At 43.2% G+C, this 15,142-nt stretch overlaps 2 protein-coding genes across 2 annotated transcripts; both read right to left on the minus strand.

Annotated features, from left to right (window-relative positions):
- Positions 1–965: 965 nt before the first annotated feature.
- On the minus strand, positions 966–7,459 carry plpp1b (phospholipid phosphatase 1b; the record flags this gene model as incomplete). Its single annotated transcript, XM_080852370.1, has 6 exons — positions 966–1,085; positions 2,594–2,770; positions 3,303–3,360; positions 4,359–4,642; positions 4,904–5,055; positions 7,402–7,459. The coding sequence occupies 6 exons, from the start codon at positions 7,457–7,459 to the stop codon at positions 966–968; spliced, it is 849 nt and encodes a 282-aa protein (XP_080708496.1).
- Positions 7,460–9,652: 2,193 nt separating this feature from the next.
- csgalnact1b (chondroitin sulfate N-acetylgalactosaminyltransferase 1b) lies at positions 9,653–14,984 on the minus strand (the record flags this gene model as incomplete). Its single annotated transcript, XM_080851918.1, has 9 exons — positions 9,653–9,921; positions 10,278–10,359; positions 10,542–10,630; positions 11,981–12,159; positions 12,436–12,537; positions 12,879–13,095; positions 13,517–13,691; positions 14,250–14,444; positions 14,739–14,984. 9 exons carry the CDS (start codon positions 14,982–14,984, stop codon positions 9,653–9,655), a joined length of 1,554 nt encoding a protein of 517 aa, XP_080708044.1.
- Positions 14,985–15,142: the final 158 nt, after the last annotated feature.

The raw sequence follows: 15,142 nt of genomic DNA on the forward strand, positions 1-15,142 counted from the left end.
AGTTCACACGTCTCTGTCTCTCACACACACAAACACACGTGTGCACGCACACACACAAACACACAGAGTCTATCCCAATATTCTTATCTTCAGAGGACCGAGGGATCTTACACAGCAACAATAGTCTGGTCAAGGAAATACAGTTTTTCAGGAAACATAGAGACACATTGATGTGGGTTATTGGGTGGAGGCAGAGGGCTGTGTGAGGTCATAGGCTGGAGGCAGAGGGCTGTGTGAGTGTTTCCCCAGTCACTGTTGGTCTGTGCTACCATAGTGATTCCCATAGTGAGTCAGAGTTAGTCTGTGCTACCATAGTGATTCCCATAGTGAGTCACTGTTGGTCTGTGCTACCATAGTGATTCCCATAGTGAGTCACTGTTAGTCTGTGCTACCATAGTGATTCACTGTTGGTCTGTGCTACCATAGTGATTCCCATAGTGAGTCAGAGTTAGTCTGTGCTACCATAGTGATTCCCATAGTGAGTCACTGTTAATCTGTGCTACCGTAGTGATTCCCATAGTGAGTCACTGTTGGTCTGTGCTACCATAGTGATTCCCATAGTGAGTCACTGTTAATCTGTGCTACCGTAGTGATTCCCATAGTGAGTCACTGTTGGTCTGTGCTACCATAGTGATTCCCATAGTGAGTCAGAGTTAGTCTGTGCTACCATAGTGATTCCCATAGTGAGTCACTGTTAGTCTGTGCTACCATAGTGATTCCCATAGTGAGTCAGAGTTAGCCTGTGCTACCATAGTGATTCCCATAGTGAGTCACTGTTAGTCTGTGCTACCGTAGTGATTCCCATAGTGAGTCACTGTTGGTCTGTGCTACCATAGTGATTCCCATAGTGAGTCACTGTTAGTCTGTGCTACCGTTTGTGATTCCCCAGTCACTGTTAGTCTGTGCTTCCGTAGTGATTCCCATAGTGATTCACTGTAAGTCTGTGCTACCATAGTGATTCACTGTTAGTCTGTGCTACCATAGTGATTCCCATTAGATGCAGTATCCTGTAAAGTGGTGTGAGAGCTCTCCTCTTCCAGCTCCAACCCTACTGGCTTTTTGAAGAAATCGGACACAAAAAACACCTAGGGAAGGAGAAGGAGGACATTACAAAGCAGTCTTTTAGGTTATTTCAATGTCTCAGGAAGAGGCAAACCCTACGTTATATTATATAAAAGATCAGTTTATCATGGGATTATCATCTGAAAATTCAGTTGGGAAGTGCTTGCCCCATCAAACATCTTGCAATCAACTTAGAAATTGGGATGGAAATTGTTACAGACTTGACAAAGAGGAAGTTAGGTGACTATATAGTATTAATAACACCTATATTACCAAGTGTAAATACACACCAACTGTACAAGGTTTGAAACTGGGTGGAGTTGAGCCTGTTTTGAGATTTCGATACCGAAATTGAGTTAGGAGGACATGCTTCTTTTCTATTCTTATGATGTGTATTCATATGAGGTATCAGACTTTCAATACAAATTAAATCGGCACGTAAATTCCTCCAATTCAGCTCTTGTTATTGTAATGTGTGGTGCAGGCAGCTGTGTTTAGCTGCCATGCACTTTAGGGCACAATGTATCACAAGGCCAGGGCATACAGAGCCACAAGATGCCCATTGTTTGAGAGTTGGGTGATTGTCCCTGACAGATAAAGAGGTCTGCGTGGCATGACCTTGTGCAACAATGATGTTTTCTTTGTGTGCGTAAAAGTACAACAGATGTGTCTCCTTGCAAAAAAAAAATGAACGAACCCTGAGTTTAAAAATTTGAGCTGAATTGCGAGTTAGCATTTCTATTATAGTGTTGTTGGGAGAAGGATCCTGCCGTGGGAGAAGGTGTTATTATAAGTTACCGGACTACTTGCGGAGTGCTACGAAAGACGTGAATCAGAGGCAAAAAGGCCACTTTCCTTGACAGCGGTCATTATTGCATAGCAACGGTCTGCTATCGGTTAATAACGGACCGCAGAACGTTGGGAAGCCCCATTCAAGTGAACGAAGCATTCTACAGCATTAAGAAGAGCCGTGTAATAATCATCCTTATTATACGGCTCTTCAGAATGTTCCAAAAAGTACCGTTGATTTGAATGGGCCATCCCTACGTCATACCCATACATTAATTCCTGCTAACAGACCTCTGCGAAAGATAATCACCGCTGTCATTGGCAACGGGTTTTGTACTTCTAATTCACATCTTTCATATCATTCCGCCAGAAGTCCAGTCATTTTAACGCAACAGTAGAGAGTAATTTGAAGTCAGCAAGTAATGGGTTGCTATGCAACACCTGAAACTTCAAAGTTCTATTTGCTTGAAGAACTATTTATTTCTAAACGGGACACATGAAACGGCACCTAAATCACTAAAAAGAGGTATGTTGGAGGAATGTCTTCTATCGTTTTTGGCAAGTACCCGTATAATAAGCGGGATAATGTATTGTCCGTCGGTCATTCTCCAAAAATAATTCCCTTCAGGACGAAACAACACCCTCCGCTGCGCGTCGGGGTGTTGTTCGCCCCGTCGGGAATTATTTTTGTAGAATGACCTCCGGACAATACATTATCCCTTCCATAGCTCATTGTACTCACAATCAGCACGGCCACCGCAGCCCCCTGAAGGAACCCAGTGAGCACATCACTCCAGTGGTGTTTGTAGTCGGACACACGAGACAAGCCCACGTACAGGGACGAGGCGATCAGGAAGAACTGGACCGTGGGTCGGAGAAGGCGGGACCATTCGGTCTGGAGTCTGGCCTGGAGGTACAGCTTGGAAAAGGAGGAGAGAGGAAGACTGGATGTGTCACGAATACATTTTTTTTAACACTTTATTTATTTATTTATTTTAAGTTTTATCAAAGATACAGAGGAACAGAAAAGTACACACACACACATTGACAAAAAATAATAATACAAAACCAAAAAAAAACATGAACATACTGGATTGCATTGTTTTCACAGAGTTATCCTGAGACAAACATATTTTTCAACATTGACCTGTCATTGATATTTAAATAGAGTCCATTTCCACGAATACATTTTCAATCATCACTCAACATGCTCATTGGCAGTGGGGCCTGCTTAAAAAAATGAATTTCCACTTCGCAGTAGTCATGATGGGTGTTTCAGACAGGGTTACTACTTACTGCTAAAAACACCATGCAGTGCATTGATTAACTGTGAGAGTGTATTCACTAACTGTGAGAGTGTATTCACTAACTGTGAGAGTGTGTGTGTTAAAAAAATGAATTTCCACTTCACAGTAGTCATGATGGGCGTTTCAGACAGGGTTACTACTTACTGCTAAAAACACCATGCAGTACATTGAGAAGGAGGAGTGGCCGGAGTAAAAGGAAAGCCTATATGAGAGAGAAAAGGTATTAAGACACAGAACATTGTTAACAAGCAGTGCCTTTATTCAGACACTTCAGGCCCATTTAGACACCAGGTGATAGCCAGTCTGTTACAAACCCAGTTTTTGGACTATTATTCATAATGTTGTTTATCTGCGGTATGTCTGCTCATATATTTACTTCTGTAGGACTGAAGACAAATACCAGGGCCTAGTTTCCCGATTACGACGTATCTTAACGGCCTACGTGGATTTTGGCAACATCATAGACTCATCATTGCCGTAAGTGCGGCGTCGGGAAACCGCTCTGCAATATCCCTCTTACGACCGATTTCAAGTCCTTTTTAGCGTTCGGGAAACTAGGCCCAGGAAGGTAGTCCACCCTTCACACAAAACAGCTCTTCATGTGCTTCTTCTTCTTCTTCTTTAAATAAGTAAAGGAAACTAATGACTTGACAATTTCAAAACGTCCCGTCATACACCAAAGATAACCATTTACTTACGACAAAATGACAGCTTAAGACTGTCTATCATCTTAGCAAGATATTTGCTGATCAGTGCAGTCCATGGAGTTCCCCAGCCTATCCAAGACAGCGTGAGCATGCTCTACAGTCTCTGCCAGGTTTCACTAACTGTGAGAGTGTATTCACTAACTGTGAGAGTGTGTGTGAGAGTGTATTCACTAACTGTGAGAGTGTGTGAGAGTGTATTCACTAACTGTAAGAGTGTATTCACTAACTGTGAGGGTGTGTGTGAGAGTGTATTCACTAACCGTGAAAGTGTGTGTGAGAGTGTATTCACTAACTGTGAGAGTGTATTCACTAACTGTGAGAGTGTGTTTTCACTAACTGTGAGAGTGTGTATTCACTAACTGTGAGAGTGTTTTCACTAACTGTGAGAGTGTTTTCACTAACAGGTTTCACTGTTAGGGGCATGGTCCACGGTCAACTCACCGACTCTCATTCACCATATGCTTGTCTCCTGTGCAGGTGAAGTTTAACTCACCGACTCTCATTCACCATATGCTTGTCTCCTGTGCAGGTGAAGTCTTCGATGTACCCTCCTGACTTACAGTCCACAGTATTCCACAAAGGCTTGCATACGGCTAGGAAATTAGGTCTGAGTCTCCCGACGGTGTACTTGGCAATGTCAGTGAGCGACTGGCTGATAGCAGCTCCATACAGAAAGGTGGCCATGGCCTTGTATACACAGGGCCCATAGCTGCTGGCAAATGTTGGTTTAGACCTGATGGGTCTCAGGTATATGGACAGGCACTCGCCAGAGACGATCTGTCAAGAGAGAAAAAGTCATGGATGATATTTTGAGGCAGATGCCAACAACACAGAAAAATCACGGTAACAACACGGGACAGCACAGCAAATACACAAGCTGAACTTTCATATTCATCTGCAGCGTCCAAGAGAGACTCCGTGGCGTGCCACACAAAAAACTGAATACTACAGCTCTCTTCGAATTGAACCGTAGCAGTTCTTGCAAGCCACAGCAAAAACAGACACGTACATCAACAAGCAAATAAAATATATACGTACAACAATTACAGTTAGTGGCACTATTATTCCAGCCAGTAACTGATATGGTATGGTGTCGTCTCTGAGGGGATATCGGATGGACTCATCAGCGCAGAAGAATCCTCGTTTAAACGGATTATGTTGTGGTGTTAATACGGCGAATGGAAGCGCAGCTGCCACAGAGGAAGAAAGTGAGAAAGGTAATGAGTTTCATCGGGGTCAAGACTTCACTCGCTAAAGAAAAATGTGTTAATCAAGTGCAATCATCACATGCTATTACAGGCTTAACTACATGCTTTAGCTTATAAATCAAAATATATGTTTGGCAACACAATATTGTCGGATCATTTTTATTTCCATTTTAAAAAGACATTGTTAATGCTTTTTAACACACTTATAAACGAATGAACACATCTCTTATTCACTAACAGGTAAAATATTTGAAGGCTCAGGAGTCAGTGTAGAATGCAGCTGTGAACAAAGGAAGATCAGGCTGAAATCCCACTATTCCGTCTTGCCTGCACATTCCGCTCTGATTGGAGGGAACACTCTAAATAGGTTAGCAGTCACAGGTTTTCCATTAGAGGTCGCGATGACGTGTAGCCAGGTTTAACACAGTACAGAGTGTCGTTATTATAATGGAACTCAGCCTAACTTACAATGAAAGATTGACTCCCACGGTCCCTGTTGTGTCAAACTCCCTGAAAACTCTCTCCGTATGGATTTCAAAGTCTCTATGAATGAGAGCCAATCCTGATCCATTCTCTTCCTCAGGTAGACCTATGTCTCAAACATTTCAAACAGCTGAATGACCTTTCTGCTAAAGAGGTTGAGCCAGGTATTATCAGTTGAACTTTAATTATATTGTCAATGTTTGGGTTCATGTCCACTGTGTTTCTCAGAATGGTGGCACAGATCAGAATTAGTTCCCTGCATCGTCATTGTGGTGTGCCAGTCACACTGGGCATCACTATGCCAACTCACCATGCCAATCACACTGGGCATCTCCATGCCAACTCAGGGATGGCTAAGTTAGGCTTCCTTGTGCCTGCTTTTTTTTTTTTTTTGCAAGTGTTCAATTAGATAACATTTAAAACGATTTACCATTATACGATTGACTTTCTCGTTATTTTGCTTCCGCCAATTCCATTTCGAGTTCACTACAGCCCTTCAATCTGCTAATCAAATCAAAACTGCCAGCACGCTCTGTGCCACTGCTAGGATGTGCACAGTGTGTGTTTTGTGTTAAAGTGGGGGCTGTGACTTAAAGAGGTAGTACACACTTAAATGTGTTTTTTGAGCTGTAAACTACAAGATATGACTTTGATGGGAACATATTAATTGTAGTGTTCATACAGAATTACCATTTATATAGAAATCTGCATTTAGCTCAAAATCCCATCTACTGGTTTAAATCAGTCCTAAGCCTCGCAAGGCCAATGCTGATGTGAAGTCGACCAGTGGGTGCATCTCAATGTAACGATATTAATGTGCTAACATGCTCTATTTTCATTAGTCCACATGGGGGCAATAGGGCACTGCTCAGCGGGGGAACGTCTGGTCGTCTGGGTTGTGTCCCAAGAGAGTTTCAAGAGAGGGTGCAACATTTCACCATCCATGAAATCAGACTGGAGTTATGAACAAAGATTTCCCTAAAATGTGTGAATAGATGCATTGACTGGAATGTTGACATGGACCTGTAGTAGCGACTGTGCCAATCTTATCACCACAGAATCTGTACGAATAGCCACTTTTTTTTCTAAATTATGCCGTGGGCTGAGTTAGGCTCAGACCTGGGATGAACGTAAACTTTAAAACAAAAACGTCACTCGCTTCCAAAAGTATTATTTTGAATTACTTATTTAGCCTACACTTCTTCATGTATTGTCACCACACTTAACATCTTTACAGATGTTACCAGTGTGTAACATAAGTATTTAAACCCTTAACATCTTTACAGATACTATAACAATTGTGTCTTTCATTGACGAAGTCATTTTTCACCTTGACAGCTTTCTAGTGCCATGAACATCTTCAGTTTAGCGGCAGATATTTGAAATACATTATGCCATATTATTTTTAAAAAATCCAGGAATCTCCTACTTTTTATATTATTTTCTTAGCTTAAAGACGATGGCAGTCCGAGAGCGGATCCAAATCCACCGGTGGGTTGCTATCTGGGTAATGTGGGTATAGAAATAGTCTCCCTTTATGGCGAGATGAACCAACACTAATTCAACCCGCTTATTTATGGCGAAACTCACACACTTATCTATTTACATTTATAACTCGCCCTGGCTGCGGAACAACAGAACATTGTACTCGTTCTGACTTAGGCTGGGGCTATGACTGTGTGTTTGAGATGACAATGACACACACTTTAAATGTGCCAAATAGGCCACAAGTCAAGTACATAAGTCCAATTACATGGGGAACTCATCCTAATTATCAAAGCCTCTTTAGAATACCTATTCACTAAACATCAAAACTCCATAAAGTCAGCGTGGGAGCCCACATACCGAGGACGATGCAGGACAAGTCAAGCAGGACGACAGGAACTCCTCCGGCTTCGAACATTATTCGCCTTCAAATTATTCGCTCCTCGAATCGGTCCAGCGCAGGTGAGCCAATAAAGCCTAAAGGTAGAGTCTAAAAGTTAAACATCACTTTTTAACCCTGATACGCTGATCCATAATAAAGACTATCACTGTGCACACTTACCACATCAGCGAGTATGTGTGGTGCTGTGAAGTGCTAATTCCCACTTTTCTAAAATTAGTCCTCTTCAAATCATCCGACCCGATTTACCGGCAGCTTCTAGTCGTCATCCTGCTGCTAACCACCCCGTGCTAACGCGCTCGTAGGCACTTAAAGCCAATGAGGCGGCGTGTCGAGCGCGTGCTGGGCGCTCGCCATCCGAGTACGAAACTCCTCACACTGCTCCGCCTTTTTCCTCTCGCGGATGAGCAACGACTCTCGAGCTGACGTCAGTGCCATGAAACAAGATGACTGCAGGAGAATGAATGTTGCCTTTTTTCCGAGTTGAGATCCAAGCCATTAAAATACAGTCTTGAAGTCTGGACTGGATGGGACGGTATGGTGTTAAATAAGGTCTTTCACAATTATATTCTGCTACATATAGCTATACTGAGAACATGTTATGAAACAATAATATTAGTGATAACTGATGGGCATCTTGAGACATTCATATTTTACACGGACACACATTCATATAGAAAGAGACTTAAACCTCACATTTTTATTTGGTAAGCTGATTCACATAAGCTGAGTACATGCACCTTCAAATTGAAGTTCTTTCCTCATGAAAGCTTTCATTGTCATTGTTATTTATGATAATATTTACATTATTTACCAAAGCTGCGACCCATTAAGTAATGTCAGCAAGTAGCGTACACAGATAATGTAGCTGATCAAAATCTGAGGGCAAAATTGGGCAGCACACCAGTTTGACAACAGGCCTCCTCCTGTCTTTCAGCCACTATGAGCGATGGAGGCGATGGTGCTCCTCACAGTCCGACTAGCCTCCTCTAGCCTGGATACCAGACCCAACTTAACCCCGCACACAACATTTAAGGTCAGGAAGTTGGGTCTGGCTCTGCTCCGTTGGGGAGAAATGATCAGATTTCAGAAACTGAAACATTTTCTTTCCCTGGTTCGTTGAAACACGCCCCATAATCACAGCCCAATGGAGCAGTATCAGACTCATATTCTGACTAGAATTATGAGTATGACATCGTCAGGCTAGGCCTCCTCCTGTCTTTCAGCGATCATGAAGGAGAGGTGCTAGCCTCTAGACACTCACACACACACACACACACTCACACACACACACACACACACACACTCACACACACACACACACACACACACACACACACACACACACACACACACACACACACACACACTCACACACACACACACACACTGCGCTGATTTATCTGCTCCTGTCTTTCAGAGATCATGAGCCGTGGAGGCGCTGGTGCTCCTCAATCTGCTTGTGAAAGAGCCGCCGTCCCAGCTGGCTCACACACACACACACACACACACACACACACACACACACACACACACACACAGACACACACACACACACACACACACACACACACACACACACACACACACACACACACACACACACACATAGACACACACACACACACACACACACACACACACACACACACACAAACACAAATAGACACATACACACACACACACACACACATAGACAAACACACACACACACAGACAAACACAAATAGACACATACACACACACACACACACACACAAATAGACACGCACACACCCACACACACTCACACACATGCACATATACACACACACACTGTCTTTCCCAATCATGAGCCGTGGAGGCGCTGGTGCTCCTCTATCTGCCTGTGAAAGAGCAGCCTTCCCAGCTGGCTCACACACACACACACACACACACACACACACACACACACACACACACACACACTGTCTTTCCCAATCATGAGCCGTGGAGGCGCTGGTGCTCCTCAATCTGCCTGTGAAAGAGCAGCCTTCCCAGCTCTCACACACACACACACACACACACACACACACACACACACACAGTCTTTCAGCGATCATGAGCCGTGGAGGCGCTGGTGCTCCTCTATCTGCCTGTGAAAGAGCAGCCTTCCCAGCTCTCACACACACACACACACACACACACACACACACACACACACACACACACACACACACTGTCTTTCAGCGATCATGAGCCGTGGAGGCGCTGGTGCTCCTCTATCTGCCTGTGAAAGAGCAGCCTTCCCAGCTGGCTGTGGGACGCCTCACTGGTGGCCCTGCGCTGCTGGCACCAGCGGTACGTGCGCTCAGGCAGGTGGTCAGAGCAGGCGCTGGGGTGCCACAGGTGAAGCAGGCTGCGCGAGGTGGCCCGCACCACCCGCAGCTCACTGTGGAGGTACTTCCTGTACAGGTGCAGGTCTTCCACCTCCGAGCCTCGGACGCTCGCATCAAACCCACCTGTTGAGAACAGGGATCAAAGGGGTTTAGGCCGGAGTTAAGTGACATCATATACTACGCATCCGTAATCACTGACGTGGAATGCGATTGGTGAGTACAACACGGCATCTATTTAGTCTTAAAGTCTTACTTCTTTATTCATGTATAATTGTATTATAGATGTTTTTACATTGACTGGGAAAACATGGGTACTGTTGTTTTTAAATGTACTATAAACCCTAATCCTAGATATAACATCAGTAGTTTTGTAATGTCATTTATTCAAATGACATCAAATGAGCAGAATGGTCAGCACCCCCCACACACACACACACACACACGCACACACACACGCACACACTTATGGTAAATGGTACCTATGTTGATGAAATCTGATCTATACTGGCATGTCATTCCGAACCCCAGATCTCTCCAGAATCCTGTGTCCTTTTTAATGACCTGTCAGAAAGGGAGATGAGTGCTGATGAGTTTGAGACATGGACCAGAAGGGCTTGAATGACTTACTGGCTCAGTTTTATATTTGTGTATTCATTTGTGTACACTTAGTTTATTCCCATTATTCATACATTTTAAAACCAATAGAGCACCCTGGAGAAAGTGACAGTTCCCACAGAACTTACGGGTTCAGTGGGTGGAGCACCTGCGTGGTGGCCATACACGTAGACTGGGTTATACTGGCTGAAGACTACGGGGTAAAACACCTTTTTACCTGGAGAAAGAGAATATTACCTGCAGTAACCAACACAAGGTATCAGTGGTGGGCCATGATGTCGATGGACACAGCAGGTGAATGCCTAAGGTCACTGACTTGAGTTTTGGCGTTTTAGGCATTTAGAGTAAGATTTCTTAAAGGCACCCAGTGCAACTTTCGAGGCTTAAAAATAAACATTCAATTTCTAAGTCTTTTTTACACTTAGTTAGTTTCAATAACTCCATACCATTACATACCGACATTCAAGCAGCAAAGATGAGACGTCGTTGTGTGGTGAGAACTGATAGAAAATCGATAACAACAACAATCGCCGCCATTTTCTTTATTTTTTGTAACCTGCAATAAATAAAGCAGGCTTCCAGTCAATGGAAAAATGGCTTCTCCCCACCGGCGATTGTTGTTGTTTACGATTTTCTATCAGTTCTCACCACACAACGACGTCTCGTCTTTGCTCCTTGAATGTCGATATGTAATGGTATGGAGTTATTGCAACTTACTACGTGTAAAAAAGACTAGAAATTGAATGTTTATTTTTCATTGAATGTTTACATAAAGTTGCACTGGGTGCCTTTAATATAATGGACACATCGTATGCTGACACACTGACACATGATTTGAAGTTTGTAATGCTATATGCTAATGCTATATGCTATGCTATAAAGCTGTAATATTTTTAGAGCACCAAGATACCTTTACATCTATCCTCACTAAAACAGACGCCCTGAGGAAGAAATGTATTCTTATTCAGGAACGGAAGTCGAACTACTACCATACTTACCCCCACTTCTACTACTAATACGACTAGTACTAGTAGTGATACGAAGACAAGTCAGCTTTACAGTAGTGATACTGCTAATACTACCAGTACTAATACTGATACGAGGACAGGTCAGCTTTACAGTAGTGAGCTATAATGCTGTGAAATGCAAGATAGGGATCATAACATTATCAGAGATTTGACCCGGCACCTAACTTGGTTCATTTACATTTACATTACATTTAGTCATTTAGCAGACGCTTTTATCCAAAGCGACTTACAAGGATGTATACACATTTTACATCTACACTGATGGCACACTGCACATCAGGAGCAATTAGGGGTTCAGTGTCTTGCTCAAGGACGCTTTGACAGGGAATCGAACTAGCAACCTTCTGATTACTAAACGACTTCTCTACCTCCTGTACCACCTGTCGTTGTTCCAGTGCAGACTAAAACATGATATGAATTTGAATCAGTTCTAATAGCAGGTTCTAACCTGGTTCAGCGTTGAGGCGACAAGAATTGAGGAACTCAGACGTATACACACACACACACACACACACACACACACACACACAGGTTCTAACCTGGTTCAGCATTGAAGCGACAAGAATTGAGGAACTCGGACGTAAAGACCACATCAATCTCACAGAAGAACATCAGAACGTTCCCGTTCTTCCAGGCCCGCGCCCCCACGTCTAGGCCCCGGCCCCGGGAGAAGTCCTCGTTGAGCTGGATCAGTGTGGAATTCTTGAAGCCTGTCTCCCTGCGTTATCGCACCCACGATAACAGATTTTTTTAAATTTGCAAAACATAGTCAAAAAGTCATAAACAATATAACTTCAAAGTCACGGAATTATTCAAAAGTGAATAGCCAGAACACACTTTGAAAACTTGAAAAAAAGTTGATTTTTAGTCACATTTGAGTCACCTTGTGAAACACCCGCAATGCTCTATAGATGAATAGAGCCTCAAATGAGGGGTGGGAGAAGTGTTCCAAAGTTACATGAATTTATAAAAGTGAAGAATCTATTCCTGTCACCTTGCTGTCGTCTCAAGAATTTTTCTCACTTCTTCAAGCTGTTCTTTCCCAAAGTAGACCACTGTTAGGTGGACCTTTCCATCTTGGCGGATGCAAACATCTCTGAAATGTTTAGCAAACAAATAGCATTACTTAAGGTAAAATACATATACGAAATAAACGGCTGAGGTAAGATATGAAGACAAAAATATATCGATGAGCTGAAGCTATGGTTATTCAGTTCTGGCTGCAACTGAATCCCACCTGAAGTTGACCATGAAACGTTTGAACTTGTCGGCCATTTTAGCCAGTGATGTTTGGGTAAATAACATCCTGAAGCCTATGTGGTTTTTCTAGATGTTCCTCTAATGAACGCCAGGCTACTTGAGCCTCTGGATCTAACCAGATATGAAGAGGACGAAGGGTTGAGGACCAAAAATAAAACTGGAAATTGGAAATCCCACCTGAAGTTGACCATGAAACGTTTGAACTTGTCGGCCATTTTAGCCAGGGGCACGATCACGTTTACGAGGACGGCAGACGCGTCCACCTGCTCATTCCTCAGCCTCATCAGGGGGGCGAATGGTCGGAAGAACACCAGTCTCCTGAAGTCCTCCGTCCCGTCTCCCTTAAACAACAGCTCGTACAGTGTGCCGTGGTCTCTCTCTGTCCGGTAGATGCCTGCAGGAGACATAGACTGACTGACTGACTGACACTGACACCGCATTAGGAAATCATCTTTCAGCCTTGAACTTGCTTAATGTTCTGATATTGATATGAGGTAGTGACACAGATGAAAAATCCTTGTAATTATATTTTTGTCTTTGGTTTTCTTTCCTTTTTTATTGTGTTTTGTTTTTTCTATATATATTTACAGGCACCTAAGATAAATAATGTAAAAGGAAAAGTATCTTACGATGTTAAACCTGTTGGCCTCAATAAAGATAAAATATTAAAAAAAAGAACTTGCTTAATGTTCTCTTGATTGACGACCATAATCATTGTTCCATTTTATATTACAGTTATCATTATCAGTAGATCCATATTTTGCTATAAAGCTGTTGAACATGTTACTCTAAAGGGCACTGAATATGCCTCATACCCTCAATGAAATCAGACGGGGAGTAGACTTTACGCAGATGGGGGTCATCACTGTCCCGCGGTGCATTGAGCATGTGCAGAGCCGTCTCCAGCGTTCCGATGAGCTCCTCCCGGCGGTCCTTACGCAGGGGTCTCTCCACCGGAAACCTGCTGAGCCCACTCTCCAGCTGGTACACCTGGTCAGAATCAGAATCAGAATCAGAATCAGAATCAGAATCTCCAGCTGGTACACCTGATCAGAATCAGAATCAGAATCAGAATCAGAATCAGAATCAGAATCAGAATCAGAATCAGAATCAGAATCAGAATCAGAATCAGGTTTATTGGCCAAGTACATTTTCATATACAAGGAATTTGTATCAAAGTCAAAGTCAAAGTGTTTATTGGTTGCATGCACCAAATTCTCCACCTGATCAAAGTCAAAGTCAAAGTGTTTTGGTAAATGTTACTTGTTATCTGTTATCTGTATGACGTCTACTGCCTAGATGATGATGCCTGCCAAGTCTTAAGAATTTTGCTGTGCTGAAGCAATTTGGTGCATGCAACAATAAACACTTTGACTTTGACTTTATTGTTGCATGCACCAAATTGCTTCAGCACAGCAAAATTCTTAAGACTTGGCCAGCATCATCATCTACGCAGTCATACAGATAACAAGTAACATTTACCAAAAAATAACATTTAACTCTATAACACTATAACAATAAAACATATAACATATAACATTATATTACCTTATGGAGAGTGAAGCTCTCGAAGGGGAGCAGAGCGTATTCACTGGGCACTTTGGTTCCTGCGTGAACTTCTGCCCGGTTCAGCTGACTCTGCAGGAACTCTTCCAGATGTATCTGGCCTCTTAGAGTGTTCCCCTCGGCGGCTGGGGGGCCCAGGGACTCTCGCAGCTGTGTGCTCCTCTGAGCCAAAGCCTCCTTCAAGTCAAGTCTTTTATTGTCAGATGCACAGAACAACAGAGTAGGACTGGACACTGAAATTCTTAGGACAGGACACCGTACCACACTACCAAAACATAACAGGACATAACATTACATATACGTAAGTACTCCACGTGATATTACATAAAATAACATGACTTAACAATGAGTACTAAACATAAGATAACCTATGAAAGACAAAATAGTAGATCTACTAGATAAACAATAAATATATATAATATACAATATAGATACTAAACATCAATACACATACTAAACAGATACAAATACCTTCAGCTGTGATATCTGCTTGGTCAGGCTGTTCACATAGCGTTGGTATCTCTCCTCCAGCTCCTGCAGTGAGGCCTGGTACTCAGGCTCACTCGCAGGGCCGCGTGCCCAGGAGGAGGCTCTGTGGACGGGGTACGGGGCATTCAGGCCGCAGGCGATCAGGTGGAGGAGGACCAGGCCACAGCATGCGGTTACCAGCAGGAGCCCACGGCGGGTCACGGTCGCAAGAAACCATCTCTGTAGCATGGCGTTCCTCAGCCGAGTCAGTCTTTCTGTGCCGCATGCATGAATGTGGTCAGTGCCTAATATCCTCTAGAGTGGCATTGCCTTTCATAATGCCTAAAGGAGAACAGGCATGGCCATCTGTGTGTCCTGGGCCGGATCTTCTTTTGTTTGAACTGCTT

The sequence above is a fragment of the Sprattus sprattus genome (genome assembly GCF_963457725.1).
Source record: "Sprattus sprattus genome assembly, chromosome: 15".
NCBI classification, from domain to species: domain Eukaryota; kingdom Metazoa; phylum Chordata; class Actinopteri; order Clupeiformes; family Clupeidae; genus Sprattus; species Sprattus sprattus.